General features: G+C 40.2%; 1 protein-coding gene across 1 annotated transcript in view; it reads left to right on the top strand.

The window, feature by feature from the left end:
• Positions 1–26,840, top strand: part of CFAP47 (cilia and flagella associated protein 47) — a 627,152-nt gene that overhangs the window by 89,177 nt on the left and 511,135 nt on the right. The window contains exons 25-27 of the mRNA XM_077807214.1: positions 9,363–9,558; positions 11,503–11,712; positions 26,035–26,135. Of these exons, the coding sequence (XP_077663340.1) occupies positions 9,363–9,558; positions 11,503–11,712; positions 26,035–26,135 (507 nt within the window). The remainder of the gene's footprint in view (positions 1–9,362; positions 9,559–11,502; positions 11,713–26,034; positions 26,136–26,840) is intronic.

Raw genomic sequence — 26,840 nt, 5'->3', positions numbered from 1 at the left:
TTGGAGAAAGCTTAAGGGGATATGAAAAGATTCAAATTAATGGGTTCCTCTGTGAATTTGAGGGACTCTGGTTTCAGGCATTCATCTCACTCTAGGGCACTGTCTGAACATTGGCCGAGCAAAATATGTAGCTGCTCCTTTCCATTAACACTTGAAACATTTCTAGGCAAATGACCCTGGAAATCATATATTTCTCAGAGAAGTCAACGAGCTTTTCTGTAAGGCATTCAGTATCCTTAATCCTCGGTCATTAGAAACTTCTGCTATCCACATATCTTTGGGTTATGTGAAATAAGTTTCTGGTCTCTGTCCAGTTCCCAATGAACAGATGTCCACATCACAATAACCTCCACTATTGGTGCAAATTGGAAATCTTGTTGGTAGTGTGGATTAGAGGCCGAGGGCTGAATGGACATGAAAACTACCCATCCAGGAGCAGAGGCAGTCCTTCCAGGTTGTGAATGAGGCTCATTAGGTGGATGTAGAAGACACTTGCACAGTTGCTGCCTGTATTGCACTTGTTCTGTGGGTAAAATAATTCCTACACTCTTCTGTGTTATCAGTCCTGCATCTTTAATGAGAGCTTATTTTAAGTGGAGTAAAAACTTAAAACTCTCTATGTGGACTAAGGGAAATTTGTTTTTTTTTTTCTAACTAGCCAGAATATAGAAATAAAATGCAGTTTCTCTCTTCAGAAGACTTAAAGTTGGGACATTCATATATTTGTGAACAGTCCTAATTGATTTAATAAAGTAGATTTTGTGTATAAAAGGTAAAACATATCCCTACCAAAATTCAGGAGGAGACTCTGAAGTTTATAGTCACCTGGAAACTCTAGAACAGGAAGTAATCACTGTGACAGAAATTGCAATCACATCTAATACTTTTGGGGATCATATTGTATTAAGTCAGGGGTTCCCAAACTTGGTTCGTGGCTTGTTCAGGGTAAGCCCCTGGTGGGCCGCAAGACGCTTTGTTTACCTGAGCGTCCGCAGGTACGGCCGCTCGCAGCTCCCAGTAGCCGCGGTTTGCCGTTCCCGGCCAATGGGAGCTGCGGGAAGCGGTGCCCTGTAACTGTATTTATTTTACAGATTTTCTCCTTTCTGAGCCATCTACTTTACGTTATGTACCCTGTTCCCTGTTGTCATTCAAATAACAGAAAAATCACAAAATAGAGGGCTGTATCTTTGCTTCCTAGAGAGGCAGTTTTAATACACACACATTGAGAGATTATCTATGTCTACACTAATGAATGATGATGATAAAATAATCAGCCCAAGATTACAATACGAAACATTAAAATTTTTCATTTGTTTTTTATTCTGAGAAAAATGTTATTTTATGGTCTTATTCCACGGTCTTGTATTTCTAGACTGAGCGGGGAAAATAGATTAACAGAGGAAGAGAATTTGAATGACTGAACTGGCATGTGAATGGATCAGCAAGGTTTGATTTTAGGGATGATCAAGGCAGTATTATTCTTGCTAAGATAAGCCAAAATAAATTGAAGAGAAGAATATTTTTAATGATATTTATAAGGCCGTTCTTCCCAAGCTGTGACCTTTGAATGATTGGTGGACTGCAGTGGGGTGGGTGGACATACATTTCTTTCTCTCCTGTTGGTTTCCAGCTGCCACATTTCATTCAGGACTGTTATGTAATATTAGGAAAGCATTTAGATCACATAAGCAATTGTTGTAGAAGCTTCAAGGGTATCATGACTGTGAATGCAAGGAGTGGTCATTCACACGATTAATCTCTCCATTAATATATGATCTATGCAATGAAAAAGCCACTTGTATAAAATAGCATTGTTATGAAGACTACTAAACCAACTAATAAAATACAAATACAAAACAATATTGTGAGTTAGTGAGTAAAGTGTGTGTGTGTAAAATATACTGTATCTGTATATATTCATGCATAGTCAGCAAGGATTATCGATCAACACTTTTTTTTATTTAAAGTTGTTTACATTTTACTATGTGCAAGTCTTATGTTTACATGAGCAATAAGAGCATTCTAAAAATCAATTGACTTCATAATTCCATATTTTAAATATTATTCCACTGTTTGTAGTCTGCCTGTGTATTGTGCATTCTGTGAAACAATATTTAATCTTTCTTAAAACAGAATAATAAATACAGCAAAACCCACATGAAAGACTTTAACTTAATAGCCTATTAAGGAGCATGCTTTGCCTTTTACCTACAGAGGTTTATTCTGTAGAATTGCAGCATGTTTGAGTGGACAAACTTGATTAACAAGCCCTAGTATTTATTGTTAAAGTATACATTGCACTGGTTTGTTTCAACACACCACTGTGTTTGTAGCAGTAGTAATAATACCTAGCTCGTAGAGCACTTTTCATTAGTAGATCTCAAGGTAATACAAAATGAAGAGTTTCTGCCTGTGACAGGATGTGGTGCTAAAGTATTTTTATGGCACTAAATTTAACTTAAAGCTAACAGATAAATGGCTCACACAAGGTGTGGTAATGTAACAGGTTTCCTTATTGTGATGGAAGTGGCTAAGTTCAACCGAGATGCTTAAGAACTGAATATACATTTACCTGAAATGATCCTATATTACCGTATAATCTATAATGCATTAACTAATGCATGAAAGGGATAGAATATGTTACTGTATCATGTCATCCTGTATAATAATTGTAATTCTTTAAAGAAAAGTAAGTTTTAATAGATCCATGTCTTGGTTTTCATTACTGAGTCATAAAATTCACAGTTGGATTAGCAACTTTTAAAAGAGTTAAGAACACTAGAGAGGTTTGCTGATTATATGACTGAAGGGTGCAGATGGATGTCACAGCCTCTAACTTCTAGTTCCTTTTTTCTGCTACAGCAGGAAGTTGAATACTTGTACTCTATAACAGTTTTTATGGGGAAAATGATTGGTTTAGTATTGATTTTTCTTTTTCTAGGGCATAGCCTTGAGATAAAACAACTTGATACCTCCCCTCCTTGCCTCAGGAATCTGTCTATTTAATGGAGCATATTCTTTTTCTGTTGACATTCATTTCTGTTCAAGATCCATATGCTGCAATTATACAACATTTCATCAAAAATCTACATTCATAAAACATTTAAAGTTACAAAGCTAAGCGCTCAGACATGATGAAACTACTTTTAGTGTTGCACATGAAACTTTAATTCTCCCTCCATTAGAATACACAGTATATGACCATCTTTTCATTCAGTGTGTACAGCACCTAGCATAGGGGTCCTGATCCATGACTAGGACTCCTAGATGCTAAGGTAATATAAATAACAAATAATAATAGAAATGAAAAAACAAATACTATGTAATCATGTAACTCAATATTGTATTGTAATATATACACACAAAAGGCAGAATTAAGGTTGCACATAACTGATCTCATTATTGCAGAATATTGTTATGCAATGTTTGTCATTTTCAGATTTTGATTGCTTATTCGTGAAACCTTCATGTTTTCTGAGTATTGTGATGGAATATAATTGTTCAATTACTTCATTTCTATTTAAAATAGAAACGGAATGTCAATAACAAAAAACAACCCCCTGCCCCTAAAACAAAAACCTGCTCTAGCTAAGGCACATGTCCTTCACTTAAACATCCAGTCATTTGCTGCAGCTGTGCAGTGCTCAGTGCTAGCCAGGAGCGTGCTTCGTGCTGGGCTGGTCCTCTGGTGCAGATTAGCTCAGCTGCTTTGAAAACGAGGCCACATCTACTTTGGGTCCTAAATACAGATTTAGGAGTGCAATTTTCAAATGGGCCTAAATTACTTGGGGGCACACGTCCCTTTTGAAAAGCACATAGTAGGAGCCTAATTTTTAGGCTCAAAGATTGAAAATTTTGGCTATACTATGGAATGGATTATTGGAAGTCCATGCCTGATAGGCTGGAGGTGTTGGTTTGGGAGGAAAAATCTGATGGTATATTGTGGGAGAAGGTGAATGACTGTATGGCTGTGCTTTGAATAGGGTAAGAGTGTGGATAGAGGAAAGGTTGGCTGCCTATTGTAGAAATGAAGGAGGTTGATAGGCTGGTTTAAACTAGAAGGGAAGAGTTGTAGGGCATTGGGATAGCCTGGCTTTAGGTCAGCAGAGATTCAGAAGACATGGTGATTTGATTGTGTAAGAAGAGAGGGGATTGGGAGTAAAAAGCTTCTAATATGGCCTATTTTGCATTGATAGTTATGGCTTAAAGTGGTCTTGCTTTCTTCCCACCATTCTTTGGGGGCTAAAAATAGAAGATAGGAATAATAATTTAGGCAGGTTTGCCACACATCCTGAAATTTTCTTTCAACTGTTTGATCCTGTGTCATGATGATATATGTGAAGTTTTTGCATTTTTATGTGATGTTAAAGTACTATAAATTGATGCAATGATATGGTATTGAAGATGCAGGTATTGAAACATTCTGTCCCAACATTATAACATGATACAGGTTTTTGAGTATTCCCCCCTCGCCCAAGTCAAGTCTTACTGTAGACCCATAAAATCTGAAAGATGGCCCGCTACAGTTGCACTGTTGTATGCACACACTTGAGGTGCTTTGTGAGGCCCCCAAACACATCAAATGCAGGTATTTCTGCATAACTTCACCTTAGAAACTGTTGCAACATTAATAGAACTTTATTTTTTTCTTCGTAGGTGGTATAATACTTAACCACCCATCTGGGTATTTGGACGCTCTGGGTAGTTGGACTGGGGAAATCCAGCTAGAGCCAAGGTCAAAATTCTTACTTCACCTATTGGATTTGCAATGTTTAAGAACCAGATAGCTAGAGGTTAAGTATCTGCATGAGTGGACACAGCTGGATCTTGTGGGGGGAAAAAAACATGGCCCAGCTAACAGATATAAAAGGAAGAAGCAGAAAGGAATAACTGGGGGGGGGGGAAGGGGGAGAGGAGGGAAGCATGTACTCAAGCTGATAAAAAATTGTGGTATTCTGCTAAAACCTTCCCAGAAATGGAAAGGCTTTTGATGGGGACCCAGCAAAGCGAAGACTTTGTATTTTCCGGCTATAAATAGGTTCAGGGATGGTCTGTACTGCAACCTACTGCTGTTGTTGGTGAGGGAGTGACTGGACTGTGACAACTTGCTTAACAGTGTTATCGTTTGCACTCTGTTTAAATCATAACTTTGCTTTTTATTTTGGTACTGAAACCCTACAGACTTTCATCCTCAAGTCTGTAGCTGCTTTGCGGAAAGCAGCAGCTTGCACTGAAGTGCTTCTGACTGTACTAGCAGAGCCTTTGTAACTGGAAAGCTGCCTGCTGGGCTTGAGGTTGATACGACTTCAGCAAAAACAAGTGGAGCTGTGTTTAACTTTATGCCTCTGGGACTCATTTTTTTTCTTGTTGGAGTTGTTACTTTGAGAAGTTGAAGTCGTCTTTTTGTTCCTAATAGTTCTATGAAAATTTTTGTTTCTGTTGAAGGTATGTCTTTTTCAAATCCAAAGGACACTTTTTCAGCCAGGCAGTTAAAAAGACACTTACAGTGCAGTTAAAGCTGGTTCAGTGTAGACAGATGTTTTATTTAAAGCCATTAGACTTTGGCTGGCATTTTCAAAGTGGCACAAGGGAGTTAATTTCAATGGGATTTGTGATCTGAAGTTCCTTAGGCCCCTTTGAAAATCCCAGCATATGATGTTCTATTGCAGTTAAGGTAGTGTTATAAATACTATCAGTGGGCACTGATTGTGCCTTGTTATAGTTAAAGCTGACTTCTTGTGAGAATTTATCTTTGAATTTAAACTACATAAGATTCAGTGCAACTGAAACTTCACATACTTCACATTTTCGAGTTTATGGGAAGTTTGGGGCAATTAAGACCAACTGCTGCATTGAAATGAATTTTCCAGATTTGTTGTTCACTTTTCAAAGAATGTACTAGTGCTTTTTTTTTTTTTTAAACCTCTCCTGAAATGTTCATTTAAAAGTGCCTTGCTTTAAGTTTTCAGGGGGTTGTGAGTAGGATTGGAGAAAATACTTCAACGGGTAAGCCTAAGAATACAAAACACCCAGGTGTATGTGTAAACACAGATATATTTAAAAATAACTCCTATTATATAAACATGTTTTGTTAAGTGTATATAATATCCACCTTGGGTTCATAATACATCTGTTTGTGTGGTTTATGTAAAAACACTAGTTTGCGTGCTTTGCAAAGTATGCATGGCCCCACAAGTGGTGGCTGGGATAGAATGGCTGGCAAGAAACCACAACGGTTTGATCTCAGAAATGTAGATGAGGGAAAGCCACTTGGGGCCACTTTTTTCCCATCCTTGTGTTAAGCAGACGTATAAAAATCAATGGAACTATTTAAGGAATAAGGCTCTGGTTTAGGTAAACATCCTCTTCAGGAAAGTAAGGAGATCAATGCCAGTAGGCAGCTAAATTCTCCCAAACAACCTTAAGTTTGACACCATGATGCCCATATGGAGAACCATCAGAAACTCAGACACCTGCTTAAGGAGGGAACTTTATAAATGGGTTTTTCCTGAAACCGATGACTGAAATAAGTGTGTGACTACATCTTAACAAAAGGATTTATCTTTGTTTGCAGTGGTAGTATGCATTTGGAGTATTTTTCTTGGATAGTTTGTTTCCTGTTTTTGGTTCTGCAGGATCAGAAAGGAAACTCTTTCTCTTTAAAATTTCAGTGTTTCTGTGGTGCTGCCTCTTGGGTCTTTTCTTATAAATTAGGATAATTACTCTCCCCCCCGCCATCACCCAAATATGTCCAGAATTAAAAAGAGGAGGAATTAGTTAGTTCCATGGATTCCAACAGCTCTGGCCAAAATTAAGTGGACAAATTTGTAAACACTATGAAACATCCCCAAGGAAAACTCCCACATCAGCTGGCAACTTGACTATCGTATAGCAAATGCTAGTGGAGTATTAGGTGGTAGTGTAGCACAAGCTTTGGCTGTGGTCACTAGAGGTATAGTTAACAAAACAGATATTTCCCATAGTATGTTAGATATGTAGTTTTCTCTGGCTAACTGATTTGAAGAATTGTCTGGAATCAGACTGGCATTCTGGCTTAGTATGATTGTCTTATCCCTCCCCTTATCCAGTTTGCGTGGGTTAGTGCTGTTGTGCAGTGGTAGCATTTTTTGGAATCCTGGTCAGTTGTGCTTTTAAGAAAGAAGCAGAATCTGGATGAGATGATTGTGCCCGGATGAGGGTCAATGGGCGTGGCCAGTTTTGTTCAGTTTTTGAGAAAGCAATGTCCTATTTAAAGGAGGAAAAATTGTGAGAATACAAAATCTGTGCAAACTCTAAAATGTTGGTTTGAATGATTGAGATGACAATGCTGGACAGGAAAGTTTAAGTTATTGTTAGTATGTGATCATGTAATTAAGATATCTTTAAACAGAATGGAAATCAAGTGCACTTGGCAAACTATTGCTATTTTTTCCCACAGGACTCCTGCCTCATTTAGTACACAGGATGGAGCTTCTCTGGGAATGAATCAGGGCTGTGCAGTGAAAAGGCAGTTGAATGCTGCCCTAGAGAACTGTCTTCTATCACTGTCTTTGCCACAGAGTTGCTATATGTTGCTGAGCATGTCATATAAGCCATAAGTTTCACAGCTGGCCATTATGTGTTCCTCATTTTCGGGGTACCCAACTGGAGTCACCTGGGGTCTGATTTGCAGAAGTGCTGAGTAGGATTGAGTAAATAATTGATTTATTGGGTTGGAAGCCAGATGGAAAAATCCCCTTCCAAATTGCTTAGTTTCAAACAGAAACTGATTTTCCCCCGCCCCCAAGTTCTTCTTGATGAAACAAACAAAAAACCAAACAAAAATGGAAAAATTTTGTTCGGGTCAAATTGTTTTCAATGTTGATCAAATCCACATTTTCAAAAATCTTGTTTTCATTTTGTTTGGTCAAAACTAGTTGCCAAATTAGACTTGAATTTGCAAATAGTTTTGGTGCCCTGAAAAATGCATGTTTTGGTAAATTTAGTATTTGCCAACAAAATTTCACCCAGCTCTAATACTGAGCACTCATAGCTGTAGCTGAAGGCAACGGAAGCTGTGCTTGGAACATATAAAGTGCTATATAATGCTGAGTGCTCTGAAAAATTAAACCCTAAGCTTCTCAAATTGTCACCCAAAATTAATGGAGACTTGACAATTTTGGTCTTCATTTTCCTTACCTCTCTGGGGTGTTGTAAAATAAATTCATTAAAGAACTAAGATACTATAATGAGAGCATCATAGAAAAGGCTATGAGGAAATTAATAACTGTGTTGAGTACAAGGTTTGGATGACGTGAATAATGCATGGGGACACACACTGGGTAATTAAGATAAAGAAAAACACTGAATAGCGTTTATTCAGTGAGCGCTGTCCAACCTGTGCACTGATTGACGCAGGGGTCGTGGAAAACTTGTATCTGATCAGGTAATGAGGCCAAGTTAAGGCAACCATAAATCTAACATTTCCTAAATGAGTGTTTGACTTTGTGAACTTAATGGGGTTTTTAAATTTAATTATTTTGGATGTAATAGATATATAGGATGAAATCCTGGCCTCATTGACGTTAATGTAAGTTTTGGCATTTATTTCTGTTGGGTTTGGAATTTCACCCTCGAAGTATTTTTTGTGTATTTGAAGATGAGATGTGAGAGGCATTTTTATGTTGGAAACAGTACAGGGCTTTGGAATCTGGTAGGTTGAATTTATATTTTAAGATATTGGAGCCCATTATTATGTTGACGTAGAGGTCACATAGGACTTTGACTGCATGACAGTACAGGTAGAGATGCGTGGTTTCACATTTTGTGGTGTTTCATCAACTGCAACAAGTATTTCATTTTTCAATAATTTTGAAGAAATGCCAGAATTTCAAAAAGAAAAGGAATACTTGTGGCACCTTAGAGACTAACCAATTTATTTGAGCATGAGCTTTCGTGAGCCACAGCTCACTTCATCAGATGCACGGTATGCATCTGATGAAGTGAGCTGTGGCTCACGAAAGCTCATGCTCAAATAAATTGGTTAGTCTCTAAGGTGCCACAAGTATTCCTTTTCTTTTTGCAAATACAGACTAACACGGCTGTTACTCTGAAACCTGTCAGAATTTCAAAAAGTTTCCTGCTAATAAACAATATTAAAAATGGGTTCCAAGTTTCCAGGACAAGTCACTTGTAACTATTTTTTTCTTCCTAACTTATCTAGTAGACAGTATATGTGGTACAGCAGCTTGTTTTCATGTTAGACTGTATTTTGAAAACAAAAGCAATATGCTTGATTAGAAAGTTCTTATCAGGTTTGTTACTTCAAATGATTTATTTTAATTATGTTCGTATATTTGTTTGATTGTTCCATTTTTCATTAGCTTATCCTGGGACATATGGAGCTGAAGTGCCAGTGTTTCTGAATGATAAGCCATCTCAGTGCAAACTATTAACTCTGTCTGGTACTGTCAAGTCACCTAAGATAAACTTTGATCCCCCATTTTTGATATTGATGCCTGTTCCTCTGGATATGAAAACTGAGACGTATGTCAATATTATTCCAAAAGACTACTCAAGGTAAATCTTCACTTAAATTCTAGATTAATTTTCCATAAACACCATAATTATCATGCTTCCTCTGTTTTCCGCGGCAGGAGGTACTTGATAATTGCTGGGTGGGTTGGTGTTCATATCACTGTCTGCTCAATGGAGGAAAATGCCATACTTAGCAGGAAATAGTGATAGTTAACAGCATTTTATCCTCATGATGTATCATTTCTCTACTAGCTCTTTGCTCCAGAAATGTGTCCATCCTCATTGCAGGTCAGATTGTCACACTTTCTTTGTACTGTTTTGAAAAGCACAGCAGAACTACGAAAAAAGCAGCAGCTATGAGAGCTTCTCAGTGACTTCAGCCTGAGATTCAGATCATAAGCTTGTTATTTTTTTTGGTGTCATGATTAGATGAAAACATTGTCGCTGTTGTTTTTCTCTGGCAAATTAATTAGAAATCCTCATAAACGGTTACGATTTTGTTATACACATCGTTGAGTTACACTGGATGTACTATGATTTAAATATCTATGCATAGCTGTATTATATTTCAACAAAAGAAACTTGATAATTCATTAATCTAAAAGTGTCTATAAGTTAGATTTATTAATAATTGTGCCTTTTTATTCATTTTTTTTAGATCTCCAAATATCACTCTGTTAAATTGAAGATTTGAAAACAAACAAAATCTTTCCTTTAATCTCTATACTTTATGGCAAAATGTATTAGTCCAGAGTTGGTGCAATATTTGGTTAACAGACGCCCCCCTGAGTCCTTTATCATGGGTTTTGTACCATATAGCGTTGTACAGCTTAGTATTTTTGGATAATAGGGCTTGGTAATGGTATCCTGGGGGTTGGTAATGGGGGTTGGACTAGATGACCTCCTGAGGTCCCTTCCAACCCTGATATTCTATGATTCTATGATCCAGAGCTTTTAAATTTTAGGCACTAGTTCAAATACAGCTCAAAGCAATCGTGGTTAAAGTTACCATCTGATAGGTTTTTGTTACCTGTGTTAAATGATTGTATGTCTCACCATAGTTTCCAGTGGATAGATGCTAACATATCAAAAACTAATACGAGTTGGTGACATTGTTAGCATGTTAGGCACAACTTGAATTGCTCCCTTCCCTAGTAGTAGGCTCTGCAGGCAAGGCGCACCGGTATGAGAAGTGTTAGGAAGCTTGTACTTCCTCTGCCTGTAATACATTTTTTTCTGTAGTTAAATGGTAAATTTCATTTTCTAGTGCAGTTAGTGGCACATTTATAAGACTAAGTATTGCAGTATCAGAGACCTGAATGAACACCTTGCATCCATTTTCCTACAGCCGATGTAGGTGGGGTGAATTTCCTAGGATTTCTGTTGAGAAATAGTAATTTATTGGATGACTGTTGTCAATAATACCACAACTGGATCCAGCAGGACTCCATATGGGTCTGCGGATCCACTCACATAGATGTGATTGCAGGATGGGGCCTAAATTAGTGTGACCAGGGAAAGTATTTCAAAATGTCTCTATCCAGGAGATTCCATTTTGTGTAAATAGATATAAAGTAAAAGCTGTTTTGAACAGTAGAACAATTTGGTAAGCACTAATACAATTTAATCAATATCGAGGAAAGCTTTAACAATAGGTGATTTTTAAGGAAACAAATAAAAGTAATACTTAGGCCTTAGTTATAACAATGGTCTGTAAAAACTGTTCTTCCATAGAATGCTGAGTTACAATGGGTCACTACAGAAAACTAATTGCAGTACATTTGTAAAAGACAAAATGGCATGTTAAATGTTAAAGGACTTATAATTTTTCATTTAGTTTCAGTTGACCAGTAATTTAAAAAACAAATCTGTTATGATCATGGTTCATATATCGCGCTGCGAAAAGCAGTTTGATAGATGTGTGAATCAAGTTTGTTACTGTTGCCCTTTGGGAACAAACATCATTATTATTGATTTTTAACACAGGCCGTCAGCACTACAAGTTGAAATTCCAGAGCTTGAACTTGAAGATGGTGACAGGATTAATCCCCTTTCTGTGCAGTTTCCAAGTGGCCAAGTTATTGCAGTCTCACCAGAGGGGACAAATGTAGGACTTGCTTGTCATATCAGCTTCAGGTCATCTAGGCCAGTGTCATTTTTAAGGAACATATTCTTCATCGATGATGAAAAAAACAGGTAATGCATTTAAATTAAGTTCATTTTGGGGAAGGAAGGGTACGCTCCATGTTGGGGAGAAGTGTGTAAGACACAAACCTCATGACATAAACTAGCTGGAAAAAAATTACAAGGAATCCCTAATATAAACCAACACATCTGAAAGTAAACTGAAGACATACATTCTGTTTTGAGCTGGATTCCAGTTCCAAACCATGCTATTCAGCTTTGCCCTTAAGATTTAAATCATTTCAAAATCTTGTACTTTGCTCAGTTTTTCTCTGTTCTACTCCCTCATATTCACTTTGAGACATGTTCTAATGAGTAAACAAATCCTACTGTTTTTGGTCCGAATTGTTTTGTTGTTTTAAAAACATCTCCATTAGATTTTTTTGGTGTTGTATTTTAAATGATAGTGCAGTTGAATAGGAGGAAGTATCAGCATGAAATATGGTGCTCCTATCAATTCAGGTTTGTAAACTGCTCTGCAGTCTTCCAGAATGAAAGTTCCTTATTAACCTAGTATATCATCATTTTAATGCATAATTCATACAATACAATGGAATAAACCTTTAGAGGTCTATTTAAAGAACGAAATGTTTCTGACTGTAGAGCTGCATGAACCTTGTAGTGCTTGTTTTGTGTGGCTAATGGTCTGCAGCAGTTGGCAACAACCCAATCCTGGTTGGATTTTAAGGTGGCTTGAGTTTGTCTTGAACCTAAACCTCTATGAAATCATCTTTCTTTTGAACCCCATCTCTACTATATAATGTTCCTGGGTGTGGGGCAGGACCTGTCTTTCTGTCCTGGTGCTAGGAAGTCCCTCCTCCCATTCCATGGCTCCTCATGGCATCAGAGAGAGCTGGTGGTCCTTCTTTCTGCTCTGCAGTTCTTTAGGAGGCTTTCAGGAAAGGACTACCACATTCACCAATCCTGCTGAGTTTCTAGATGCTGCTCCTACCCCTCCTCCATGCACACAGAAAAGGAAGTAGGAGACAGAATCTGTCTGAAGTTTCTATTCACATCTGTTGCATAAAGCTAGTTCACTAGGGTTCCTAGTAGTCCTATGCTAACTTTACAGTGTAGGATGTGAAATCAGTCAGATCACAGTTAAGGTTCAGGATCAGGAAGCCAATGTGATAATTCTTCCCTTTCCCTTGCCCTTCTCCCCCACCCCCAAATGTTAGCATTGCTTTTTGTTTTAAATTTCTTGCAGTATAACTTGCCAATTTTTGTTAAATACTCCCTACATCCAGGTTCCATCACAGACACCTTCCTGCTCCCCTGGACAGGAAGCTTTATTATGTTTTTCCCCCAATCCCACTCCTACACAGAGTGTTTCTAAAGATCAAGTGGGATCACGCCTGGCCTATAATAGCCCAGCATGGCCCCACCAACACTGGTTCTCTACTCTACTGGACCTCTCAGTGGTGACTCCGTCTCACTTCGGTTGCATCTGAATTTGATCACTCAAGACCATAGTCAGCTGCTCCATCCAAACCAGCGTGCCCTTCATTTAACAGCCCAGAAGCTTAATGGCTAAATCCCAGAAAAGAGGCTTGTTTGGAGCAAGTTTTCCAGGTCTTACTCAACAGTAGAAAGCCCTCCACCAGGGCTGCCTACCTGTCAAGATGTAAATGGTTTTCGGTCTGGGCTTGGCAAACAGGGGTTTCTCCTATGCATTCATTCATCCATCCATCCGATATATGCGCGACTATTTGCTGTACCTGAAACAGCAAAGCATAGCAGTTTCCTCTATCAAGGTTCACCTGGCAGCAATACTAGCTTGACACCCTCATGGATAACAGTCTGTTTTTTCAAGTGACATGACAATCAGATTACTTAAAGACTTGGAAATGTTGTACTCTCAATTAAGAGAACCTGTCTGCCCTTGGGACTTGAACCTGATCTTGTCTACATTTATGGGACTACCATTTGAGCCTTTAGCAATGTGCTCCTGGAAGGTGGTTTTTCTAACAGCCATCACTTCTGCCAGAAGTGTCTGATACTTTGTATTGCAGTATAATATGTTGCACAAAAGACTGAATATATCTTAGAATTAGAATGGTGCAAAAAGCAGATAAGCACTACCTTAATTCTTTGCCTGTCACTATTTCTACTGTGATCTCAATTTTCAGGGTTAAACATTTTGTCTTTTCAAATCTTATGAGGCTACAACATGGTATTAGGTTGCCCTAAATATAAAACTAAATATTTATAATATTTTTATGCAAGAATTGTATGAATACTTAAGTAATTAGAGAGGTAGTGGTTGGAATTTTTAAATTCTGTTTCTTGAACTATATCAGTGTAACTCCACTATGTCTCTTCCCTTTTTTTTGTAGACCCATTTTATTTACTTCTAAGATAAACTGTGATTTGGGATGTGGTTTCTTTGTAAACCTTTCAGTAATTAGTAGGAAAGGGTAATACAAAACAATAGAATTTTGAGGCTTGAAAAATAGCCGCTCGGCAGGCGCAGTAGTTAGTTTCAATAACTCTCTTTATATGATACAGTAGCAGCTTATCAAACCTTGTTATGGAGGGATAAACCATTTTAGTGCGCAATAAACTTTTATCTGTACTGCCATTAAAATGAAAGAGGGAATACCACCATTCACTTGAAGAGGAATTTAATTAAAAAAACAAATTCAATAAAAAGCTGGCATTAAAGTAATCTTCTTTGAGTAGGTGCAGACGCATATTGCACTTAGGTATTTGCACACCCAGTGCACTGGAGCTGGAGAAATTTGCCTAGCAGTACTTGTAGGGGATGACGCTCGCACCTCGTGGCCATAGCCCCTCTCCTAGCTGTACGTGGCGGCACAACCCCGGCCTTCCTTCAGTTCCTTCGTACTGTCTATGGCTGAGTCGGAGCTCTGCGTGGTCTTAATCTCATAACCTCTCAACTAGTTTAGTTTTTCCCCTTGTTGTATATAGTTAGTAGTACCATTGGTGTTAGTTGTAGTAGTTTGTTTTCTCAGTGATGCCCTCACGGGGATTTAAACGTTGTCCTTCGTGTGGCAGAGCAATCCCCCACGGTGACCCCACACACAGTGCTTCGGGTTCCGGGAGTGCTGCTGCTGCACATATCAGAGCAGGTGCCTCTCTGAAGAAATGGAGGAGCCATTCCCTGTCAAACTGTGCTGCATAGGCTCAATTGAGACTGCTCTTGGTCTTGGGGTGACTCTTATGCTTCCTTGAGGAAAAGCATGAACTGGCATGGAGTTGGTAGCGGTGCGCAGGATGGCATGGGTACCTCTAACCCTTCCTTGGTACTGAGTAGGGAGGTTCAAAATCCTGTACCGTTGACTCTAGTTGCAGCCTCTGGGCATCTGTTGAGTGTGGCACCAATGAGGGAGATGCCAGTACCGATTGTTTCCACCTCAGCAGCGTATCAGGCAGGTACAGATCTCCTTTGCCTCTTGGTCCCAACTTCTCCTTTGGTTCAGGACTTTGCCAGGGCTGCATCATCTATAGCTCTATCAATTGAACAAGATGCTGAATCCTCGGGTCTCTTGGCACCGCACCCCAATATTGCCCTTCCACAGGTTGTGAAAGCAGGGCTGGTACTGGGATCCATATGGGGAACCCCGGCACCGGGAATCTCCTTGGCACTGCTACAGTAGGCACCACAAATGCTTCTGTGGCAACTTTCGCTGCCCTTGATATCAGTGCCCTCCGACACTCTGGTACTGCTGCTGACTTCACGGCCAACACCATCCGACACCGGAATGGGCGTGCTCAGTACTGATGGTACCACTTCCATTGGCAATGCTGCCTCCTGCCTCATTCTGGTTGATGGACGAGCCAGACTGGTTACTTTCTCTCTCTGGTCTCATTCCACCCTTATCTCTGGGATCCTGAGGCTCCTTGGTACAGCCTTTTATTTTATTTAACGTGAATTTTGTAATGTGGTGTTATGCCATCATGGGTTCAGCTCTGGTGACTACAGTTTCAAGCTCAACAGAGTGAAAATCACCCCTGCTACTTGTTTTTGGGAACACATAAAGACCAAGGATAGTGATGACTCATACATTTACAAATACAATGTCTAATGTGTTTTACAAGTTTTATTAAAGTTACAATTAAAGTTAAGATTTCCCATGCCTATAGAATTTTTATAAAGACTAATGCACAAGTTACAAATGTAGTTATACTCACATCCTTAATGATATTCTTAAGGTCTGATGGCTGCCTTGCCAATTGATCATCAGTAGAGGGGTGGTTCCTGCTGGAGCTTCCAATAGGGAGCTAAACTTTCCCAATCTGGGCACCCTCTTTTTATAATGTGATTCTGACTATACCTCATTAGCATTTATGCACATGGTGCACTCTGCGGTTATGGCATGTGTTAGAAACATGTGACTACTGGGTATCTTGTAAGCAAAAAATAACTCTTACAGTTATTTTTTAGCAAAACCACCCATTGGCACATTTTTTCCTATGATCCTGTGGGATAGGGACATTCTTTGGTTACCTACTTATGTCAAGCATTTCTTACATCTATGGCCTGGTATGGCTAAGCTGACATTTTAGAGGCCTCAGCCTGTAGGTCTTGTGTTTCAGCCCTACTTACTTAGATATCTAATGTATACTTATCCCCTCTGATACTTTTAAAATTCTACAACTTAAATCTATTTAGCATACAATGATTATATATGAGATAGCATGTTAATCATAACATCACACAATAAATGAATGATAAAATGAAGTAACTGGGGTCATCATCCTTCCACTCTTCATCGCCCAACCTGGATCGAGGGTTGCTGATGGACCATTACGGATACCTGGATTGATACTCGTCTTCTGGTTGGGATGGAGGCTCTGGACCCAGTGCCTACTGGCCACCAATGCCTTATCCAGGTCATTGGCCTCCAGGGAATCTGTGGGATGCTCCTCAGTTGTGGAGGTCCTCCTCTTCGTCTTGCTTCAAGGCGAGATCACTGGCCAGGTCTGCAGTGGTGACTGTCGATCCTCCCCGAGCCTCCAGGCAGAGTCTTCAGAGTCCCATCTGGGTCCATCAGCCCTGCAACTGGATCTGGCTTCAGCTTAGTTAAGGTCCTCATCGTCCTCTCTGGATAATTCTGTGATGCTTGGATCATCCCTTCGATACCAGAGGATTTTAAGGCATAGAATCATAGAGTATCAGGGTTGGAAGGGACCTCAGGAGGTCGTCTAGTCCAACCCCCTGCTCAAAGCAGGACCAATCCCCAACTAAATCATCTCAGCCAGGGCTTTGTCAAGCCTGACCTTAAAAACTTCTAAGGAAGGAGATTCCACCACCTCCCTAGGTAACCCATTCCAGTGTTTCACCACCCTCCTAGTGAAAAAGTTTTTCCTAATATCCAACCTAAACCTCCCCCACTGCAACTTGAGACCATTACTCCTCGTTCTGTCATCTGCTACCACTGAGAACAGTCTAAATCCATCCTCTTTGGAACCCCCTTTCAGGTAGTTGAAAGCAGCTATTAAATCCCCCCTCATTCTTCTCTTCTGCAGGCTAAACAATCCCAGTTCCCTCAGCCTCTCCTCATAAGTCATATGTTCCAGTCCCCTAGTCATTTTTGTTGCCCTCCGCTGGACGTTTTCCAATTTTTCCACATCCTTCTTGTAGTGTGGGGCCCAAAACTGGACACAGTACTCCAGATGAGGCCTCACCAATGTCGAATAGAGGGGAACGGTCACGTCCCTCGACCTGCTGGCAATGCCCCTACTTATACATCCCAAAATGCCATTGGCCTTCTTGGCAACAAGGGCACACTGTTGACTTATATCCAGCTTCTCATCCACTGTAACCCCTAGGTCCTTTTCTGCAGAACTGCTGCCTAGCCATTCAGTCCCTAGTCTGTAGCAGCGCATGGGATTCTTCCTTCCTAAGTGCAGGGCTCTGCACTTGTCCTTGTTGAACCTCATCAGATTTCTTTTGGCCCAATCCTCTAATTTGTCTAGGTCCCTCTGTATCCTGTCCCTACCCTCCAGCGTATCTACCTCTCCTCCCAGTTGAGTGTCATCTGGGAACTTGCTGAGAGTGCAATCCACACCATCCTCCAGATCATGAATGAAGATATTGAACAAAACCGGCCCAAGAACTGACCCTAGGGGCACTCCACTTGATACTGGCTGCCAACTAGGCATAACGAGACCTTTTGCAGTGTGTACTGAATCTCTTGGTATCCAAGCGAAGTTCTTGCAAGAGAACACCTACAAATTAGTGGATATCCTGCAGCCATCTTCCCCGGGAGAGTCGCCCTCCCTACTAGCGGTGTGCTCCTTGAATCAGTTAAGGCTCTCTGGAGCACAGTCGTCTTGTTACTGCCTGCAGCTAAGCGCATGGAAAAATGTTCTTTTGTTCCTGTGCAGAGATTTGAGGGGTTTTACTCCCATCCAGGCCTAAATTCTGTAGTTGTAACTGCGATGAATGACAGAGCCTGGCAGGGCAGGTTTAAGTCCACACCCAAGAATAGGGACTTTAAATAATTGGAGCTCATGGGCAGGAAGATTTACACCTCTTCTACCTTACACATGTGAATTACTAATCAGCAAGCCTTCCTGTCCAAATACAATTTAATTAATTCTACCACTATCTCAGAGTTTGCAGAGCAGCTGCCTGAGGCCTCATGAAAGGAATTTTGGGCATTTGTCACTGAGGGCTGCTTGGTGGCTAAGATGTCCTTGCAGTCCGCACTTGATGGCACAGACACCTCGGCCAGAGTGATGGCCTCTCCGGTCACCATGAGGCGGACTTCCTGGCCGCAGATATTGGGCATTGCTTCCTATGTCCAGCAAACCATTGAAGATTTGTCCTTTAATGGCCAAATGCTGTTTTTGGACAAAACTGATGAAATGCTGTGCTCCTTCAAGGACTCTAGGGCTACCCTGCAGTCCTTGGGGCTGTACACGCTGGTGGTGCAGAGGCGCCACTCCAGCATTTAACAGCAGCAGTAGTATTGTCCATAGTGCATCTCTAGCCAGCCTTTCCCTCTTTCGATGCAACAGGGCTACCCCAGAAAGAGGGATAGATACCATAGGAGAAAGCTCGGGGTTTGACCAGTCCACACATGCTCCCCTGCATCATCCAAGAGCCCATTTTGACTCCTTGGACCAGAGCACTGTTCTTGTCATTGCTCCTTTATCCTCATGTCTCCCCTTTTGGGACAGACTGTCCCGCTTTCATAATGCTCAGGGCTATCGCGACTGACAGCTGGGACCTAGGCACCATCAGACTGGGTTATGCCATGCAGTTCCTCTCCACACATCCTCCCCACGCCTCTTCAGGGACCCCGTCATGAGATACTGCTCAAGCAGGTCCACTTTCTCTTGGCTTTGGGAGTGATGGAAGAGGTTCCACTGTAACATCGGGGTCACAGCTTCTATTCCTGGTACTTCTTGGTACCCAAATCCAAGGGAGGGGTAAGAAGCATCTCAATCTTTGCAGTCTCAACAAACATATCAGATATATGAGGTTCTGAACGGTCACTGTTGACTATTCTCCCTATGTTTTCTTGGAACAACTGGTTTGCTGCTCTGGATCTTAAGGATGCCTATTTTAATGTGGTGGTTTTGTCAAGCCACAGAAAGTTCCTTCAATTCATCATGTCAGAGTGCCACTTTTAGTATGTAGTGCTTCCATTCAGCCCCTCTTCTGCCCCCTGGGTTTTTACCAGATGTGTGGTCATTGTTATGGTGTATGTTAGGAAGAAGGAAATTCACATCTTTCCGTATCTGGATGATTGGTTTCTGAGGGGCAGCGCTAGAGAGCAAGTTCTTGCCCACATCAGCAAACATGCTGCACTTGCTTGACTGTCTAGCTCTCATTCTAAACACTAGGAAGTCAACTTTGGCTCCCACTGAAAAATAGAGTTCATTGGGGCCTCATTAGATTCTGTGATGTTAAAACTATTTTTGCCGACCAACCATTTTAAGATAATTTGCCACCTCAGTCTGCAGACTGAGCCTTCCACAACTGTTTGGAGTTGTCTGAAACTCTTGCATGCAGATGGTCCAGTTAGAAAGGTTGCGCCTACGTCCCCTCTAGAATGTGGCTCTAGATGATTTACCATCCTACCCTTCAATCTCTAGACAGACTGGTTCATTTTCTTCCACTGGTCCTGGATTCCTTGCTGTGATGGAAGCATCCAGAGATTGTTTAATAAGGCATTGCCTTTGGCAGCCTTTGCCAACCAGATCAGTTGTTACCCTCCGTGATGGGTAGAGGGGCATATCTGGGGTCACTGAAAGTGCAGGGACTGTGGTTGGCGCATGAGGTCTTGCTCCATATCAACATGCTGGAGCTTTGGGCCATCTACAATGCATGTCGCACTTTTCGGTACCGTATCAAAGACTCCATTGGTTCACGTATTTACTGACAATACAACTGTGGTGCATTGTATGACCAAACTAGGGGGCACACACTCCAGGTTGCTCTGCCTAGAGGTGATCAGGCTGTGGCAGTTCTGCATCAAGGAGAGCATTACTCTGATAGCTGTTCACTTACCCAGGGTTCAGAATCATCAGCAGGCATTTCCATGAGTCACGAGTGGTCTCTGAAGACAAATGTCCTACCGGTCATCTTCACAGCTTGGGTCATCCCGATGATTGACCTATTTGCTACAAGGGACAACAGGCAATGTCATCTGTTCTGCTCTCGAGGAGGGCCTCAGTCCAGGCTCCCTGTCCGACAGTTTCCACCTCAGCTGACAGTCAGCTGTCTTCAACGCCTTTTCCCAGATCCTGATCATCCCTCAGGTCATCCTCCAGCTCAAGGCGGATCAGGCTAAGCTCATTCTCATTTCCCCAGCATGGCCAAGGCAGTGCTGGTTCTCCGATGTTCTCACACTGTCTATTCAGCCTCCCATACCCCTTTCTCCCCATTCCCAACTTACTCAGTCAGAACCAAGGTCTCACTTTGCACCTGCACTCAGCTCCCTGTATCTCATAGCATGACTGCTGAATGCCTGAATGAGGAGGAAGAGCAATGTTTGGTGGCTGTCCAGCAAGTCCAACAGTTAATTTGTCTTATGGTTAAAAATGTGCTCCTTATTTCCAGTCTGAATTTGTGTAGCTTCACCTTGCAGCCATTGGATTGTGTTATACGTTTCTCTGCTAGATCGAAGAATAAATATGTATTCCCCATGTAGGTACTTATAGACTATAATCAAGTCACCTCTTAACCTACTTAGCACAGTCATTGCTAGTTAGATTCTCACAGTGAGGATGAATAGAAGCAATGTCATGAAGAGTTTTGTTAAATAACCTCTTTCTGTTCGAATGTATCTCTTCTGCACATTCACTCTGATCCAGCCTCTGCTTGGGAGATTTAGAGGATGTGCCCAGAGGTTCAACCTTGATCCAGCAAAGTAGTGAAGCATGTGAACAGTTCCACTGAAGTGGTGGGACTACTTGTGAACTCTAAATTGCTTTGCTGGAATGTGATCTTAGAAAGGAACTGAGGTACATGTGAGGTGTTGGGTTGTCTCTTGAGTGTTTAGGTCTAGAATGCTGAAACAGAGGGACCTGCTCCCCCAGCAGCTCACTGCTGTGAAATGGGTTCCATTGCATTCCCACAGCTTGGGTCAATGGAGGCAATACATTTGGAGAATAATTATTTGGTATGTAACCTCTTATACACCACATAAGGAATATTGTGTATTGTGAATATTTGTAATGATTGCTGTTGTAAAGGTGTTAATTTGTTTGAATTGTACCACCAGAATTAAAAAGCCTCTCTGTTTTTCCACCTCCAAAGAGACAGTGTTTGTTGTAAAGGTTTGAATCACGAAGATTTTGAACTCCAGCTCTTGATCTAGTGTTTGGAATGTGATTAGAAGATAAGCAGCTGGAAATTCGATTCTTTTTGTGCATTTCCCTGTTGGGGCAAGGGACCTGTTTTGATGGTTTGTCAGTGTTAGGTTAATTGTATCTTCTGGGTACACGGCAAAGCTAGTCTATTGGGGTGACCATTGGTGAAATGCTGAGGCAGTTGAGGATGGGATTTTTGTCTAGTGGTGAAAGTACAATGGGAAGTTTTAGGCTATAAGGGTTACATGACTGTGGATGAAATGGCGTGTGGAAAGGTGAGATGAAGTGCTGCTGCTTTGGTTAATTTTTACTTTGCATCTCCTATGTAGTTGTGTTTCTAAGTGCATGTCAAGGACACTCATGTTAAGGTTTGGATCGGTGTCTTTTGGTATTGAGTTTGTATAAGACTGAAATCTGATTTAATAAATAATTGTGCCATAAATAAGAGTAGGTCATGGTGGCTGGGCATTCTTGGACCTAGCTACTTCACAGCGTGGATTTGGCACACAATGGCAAGCAGGTTTTGTAGTAAAATCAGACTATCCCTGACTATAAACCTGAATTCTAAAGTAAAGGAATATGGTTGTATTTTAAGAAGGCAATTTGCTATTTGTGTAGATTAAATTAAATGAACCATGAGAAGTTACACTAATATTATTTATCTAAGATTACCTTAATTTACAACCCATCTTTCCAGTTAATTTGTAGTTTTCTTTTTTACTGATAATCTGAATTTTTGCTTCTTTAACTGCCCTTAACCAGATTGACAGACTTCTTATTCTGCAGGGCTGATGCAAGTAAAAGCAGGTAGAAAAGATGAGAATATCTTGCCCAAGCGTTTAGAAAATAGAAGGGGTGTCACACTTAGCTGCAAATCTAGATCCTTCACTGTGGAAAAATCACTACAATACTTGAAAAACAAATCAATAAGAATGTTGCATGTTGATGGTTTGGCTCTCCAATTTTAATACACATTACACTTTTTTAAAATTTTATTTATTTGACTACACAAATGCTTTAGTAGGACTTACGTAACAGTAAATTTGGCCTCCCTCACCATGGAAGAGCCAGAAGATAGAACCCAATGCAGTTCTGCTATATATAGTGGGAGGGGAGAAATAAATGCCAGGATCTCACATAAAGGGTCTGAAGTAGAGCTGGGCAAAATTTCTTCAGCCAGTAGTTCGTTCATCAAAAAGTGCAGTTTTGGGTTAGCTGAAACTGTTTGTGAATTTGGTCAAATTTGGCAAATAGTTTTGATTGAATAAAAATTGTGTGTGTGTGTGTGTGTGTGTGTGTGAAATTCAGAAAAAAGTTTATTTTGTTTTCACATTTTTGATATGAAACACTTCTTGACTTTTCATTTTACAGTGTTTCATTTTGAAATGTAGTTAGATTTAACTACACACCCCATAAAAGAGGAGGAGGCCCCAAAACACCCCAAAGTGAAATGCAACATTTCGTTTTTGGTCAAATAAAATATTTCATTTGAGCCTAAACAACTTTTTTCCAGTTATTCTGTTTGGTGAGATACCAACAAATTTTCATTTCAGGTCGAACCAAAATAATTCTTTCTTCCAGACTTTTTCAGTTTGGCCACCAAACAGAAAATATCAGTTATTTGCCCAGCTGTAGCCTGACATCTGTAGGTGCAGTGCTGCTGTGCTCTGCAGGTGTTCATTCACTGCTCTGGGTGCAGGCACCTGACAGATCCACCTGCCTTACTTTTACAGAGGTGGAACACAGGAGCTGCCAGGGTTTACTGTAGACCTTGTGTTGCAGTAGTGGTTGCAGATTGACTCCACGGCTAGTCTCTGGGGAGCAGATTACAGAGGTTGGTGTGAGTAGTCCTTTCTTGTACCAAACCCATAGTGTTCGGCTTGGTGTAGTTAATAGGATTTGACCTATATTGTCTAGCTTTAAAACTTGCATTTTAATGATGGAATTATCAGCCACTGTGATTCCCTTGTTCTTGTTTTATTATCTAAGGGTACATATTTTCTACTCTGTTTATTTTACAGAATGCTGTTTATCCCACATTATCTATGGCTTTCCAGCTGTGTGTACTGCATAATATCTTACATGCTAGATCAGGTGAATGAGTGAGTGGTCTGCTCTAGGATAGCAAAAGTATCTAACAAAAGCCTGCATGATGGGTAGCTGAATAAGTTTAATGAGAAGGAAGATCACAGTAGTTAGGTCCCTGCCTTCATGTCCTCAACTTCCAATTCTTTCTCCTTCCATCTGTCATGTCCTACCTGTTTCCACAGCAGGGCCTTTGGAGTCTCTGTGGGTTATGGACCAATCCTCTTTGACATTTTGCCTGTATGGATCCTTACTCTTGGGAAGTATGAATGAGCCCTGGAACCTTCTAGGCTACATATCCACAGCAGGGAGCAATGAGTCTCAGAGCCTGGGTCAAGAGGCTAGAACCCTATAGCCTAGGGAAGGGGGTGGGCATCAGAGCCTGAGCTTTAGCCAGAGCCACAACATCTACACGACAGTTCTTAGAACCGCAGGTGGAGCCTGAGATGTTTGACCCGGGCTCTGTGACTTGCCGCCATGGGCTGTGTAGATATATCCCTGGTCAATATCCATTGACTTTTAAGTGCACATACAGCACAAGCATTAAATCTTGCACATCATGTGAAAACATGATGTCTGTCATTGGACATTATTATTGTGTTGCAGTAGTAGTAAAATGACCAAGTCCAATAAGGGCCTCACTTTACTTGGCACTGTGTGCAAATGAATTGAAAGGACAATTGTTATTCCACAGAGCTTACATGGAACATCTTATTTCCCCCCCTCTCCACGCCAATTACACAGGGTCTGCATCTAATCAGAGTTGTTCTGTTTGCTGCACTCTAGGATCCCTTTGGCCCTTCAGGATCTTTTAAAGCGTCTGAACCTTTATGTTCCTTGCCCTTACTGATTTTGAAACAGTCTTGTTCTCATTGCCCTGAACAGGTGATGCCATTTCTTCCTGTATTCTGTAAAATCCACCCCAGACGATGATGATAAAAAGCTTTCCGTCAGGAAGATCCTGATGTCTTTGGGCTATCTGTCCTTTTAGAAACCTTTCATGGCTGACAGACAGTCTGCATCTGCCACTGAATGCTGTTGGAGACAGGATGCTTGATTGATGATCTACTATGACATCTCCAATGTCCCTGTCAGTCACAATTCAGCTACTTTAATGCAAAATATGTCACTCATGTATTTGTATTCACTGAAACAAATTGCCTGAAAGTCTTTAGGACAAAATAAAAAAGCATAGATATTTTTTCAGTTGGTGTTCTGTTTCCCTAAATAAAGTATTACAGAATCTCAGGATTGGTTTAATGAAAATGAGTGAACCACTAATGGTTCATTCAGATAACACATACGTTTTGATTTTGTTTTATTAAGCGTTTAAAAACTGATTCCATTGAGTGAGTGATATACCATATATAGTAATTCCACACTTGCTAGGAGGATGTTTACCTTATTTTCAAATAAAACACATAGACTTTTTAATATGATTTGATTATGCTCCATTACAAACACAAACAATAAATTAGTTATGTTCACCTACTATTTATAACGTACCTTCATGGGAAAAAAGTCACAAATTTACATGATCAGTGGTACCAAGTGTTTATAGCTTCAGACCTATAACTTGATCACTTTTTAGAAACTTTTACTTTTTGACAGTATAAGATCTGTTTGTGTAGTATATGTTCCCTGTGTGTTAACATACTGTAAAAGTGTTATCGGATGAAATTATTATCAATTTTACATAAAGTAGAAAAAGTGCATGTAATAGTGCAGGAAAAGGGAAGTGAAACTATAGGCCTTCATATGCAACTTTCTCTAGCCCTCTGGCTTCATGGATTCAAGACAGTCGAGTAGATGACAGCTGAGTATTTGACACTGCTCTCCCATTTTTTTTCTTTTGTTTATTTATTTTGTTTTTACTGAGTTCTTTGAGGTGTGATAAACTCTCTCCAGTGTCAAAAATTGCATAATCTATTTTGCAAGACAGCAACCTCCTTTAGTATGCTCATAAATATCAACTCTAATTTTAATTATTTTTGTTTTCAGATGGACGCAGTTCACTTATTTCAATAAATCCTTTCTACCCCTTAGACTTTCATGACACATTCATATTCAGAGTGGAATGTGCCAGATAAGAGAGAACCACTATTGTATCAGTCTTCACTGTTTGTGGGTTATTGATATACACAAACTTTCCAAATTGTGCTCTCACAGCAGTGCAACCCTACTGACTGCACCACTGTACAAGAGAGCAGAAATTGGCTGCATATCTTATTTTTAGTGTTGGTTACTGTTACCTTAATATCTGCGTTTACTTTATTGTTCACCATACAACAGCTAAATCGGAGGCAATCTTAAAAAATCAGGTGACCATAAAAAAAGCTTGACTGTGAAATATTTGAGAAATTTAACAGAAGAATAGCCATATTAATAGAAAATATTGAAAGATTATTTTTTATATATTAAAAGACATACTTCTCTCCTCCCTTCTGATCTCCCCAGGTTCTCGCTTCAGGTTGCTGCCACAGCAGAGAACTGCCTTCTTACTGTATATCCATACCTGGCATTCCACTGCACAGACCAGCAAATTATCTTGAGAAGTGGTAAGGGTAGTGAACATTTCCTCACTTAATTTTTTTAATTATGTTATTACATTGTAATTATATTAACTACAATAGTCTGTCTATATTTTTTATCATGATCAGAGCTACTTATTTAATTAAGGAAGTATTTTTACTTGGTACTTAGAAGTAACATAACTCATAATGAGATTTTTACTGAGATAATGAGATTTTTTTATTTTTGAGATTCTGGAAAAAGCATGAGATTTTTTTTGTAGCGTTTTGTTCAAATGTATCTGGAATACTGTGAAAATACTGGAAGACATCAGATTGATTAGTGTAAAATAAGTCAAACTTACATGGATGGACCTTTCTTACTTAAAGGGGATGTCTATGCTTTAGAATCCGGTTACAACCATTGAAATTATCTTTGCAGAAGGGTCAAGATAAGGCAGGCAACTAGAATGTGTGCAGTGGCAAAATTACCTTCGGAACCTGCTCCAAACAATTCATCAGCAGGTTTATGTTTGTAACATGATAAAAATTAAGCTAAGATAAATTCTACTGTGACCACAGTGTGACTCTATTGTTCAGTTTATTACTTGGGTCCAATCCTGTAAATAACAATGGGGAAGCAGAGTGCTCTACCTGTGAGAACCCCATTGGATATCAGTGGGACTGTCTGTGAATGTACAGAGGCCAGGGCCGCATGTTGTAATTTGCAGGATTGGGGTCCTTACATTCCTC

Source organism: Eretmochelys imbricata, chromosome 1 (assembly GCF_965152235.1).
Source record: "Eretmochelys imbricata isolate rEreImb1 chromosome 1, rEreImb1.hap1, whole genome shotgun sequence".
Classification (NCBI taxonomy): domain Eukaryota; kingdom Metazoa; phylum Chordata; order Testudines; family Cheloniidae; genus Eretmochelys; species Eretmochelys imbricata.
The sequence above is the reverse complement of the archived record's forward strand: the minus strand, read 5'-3'. Positions and strand labels throughout refer to the sequence as shown.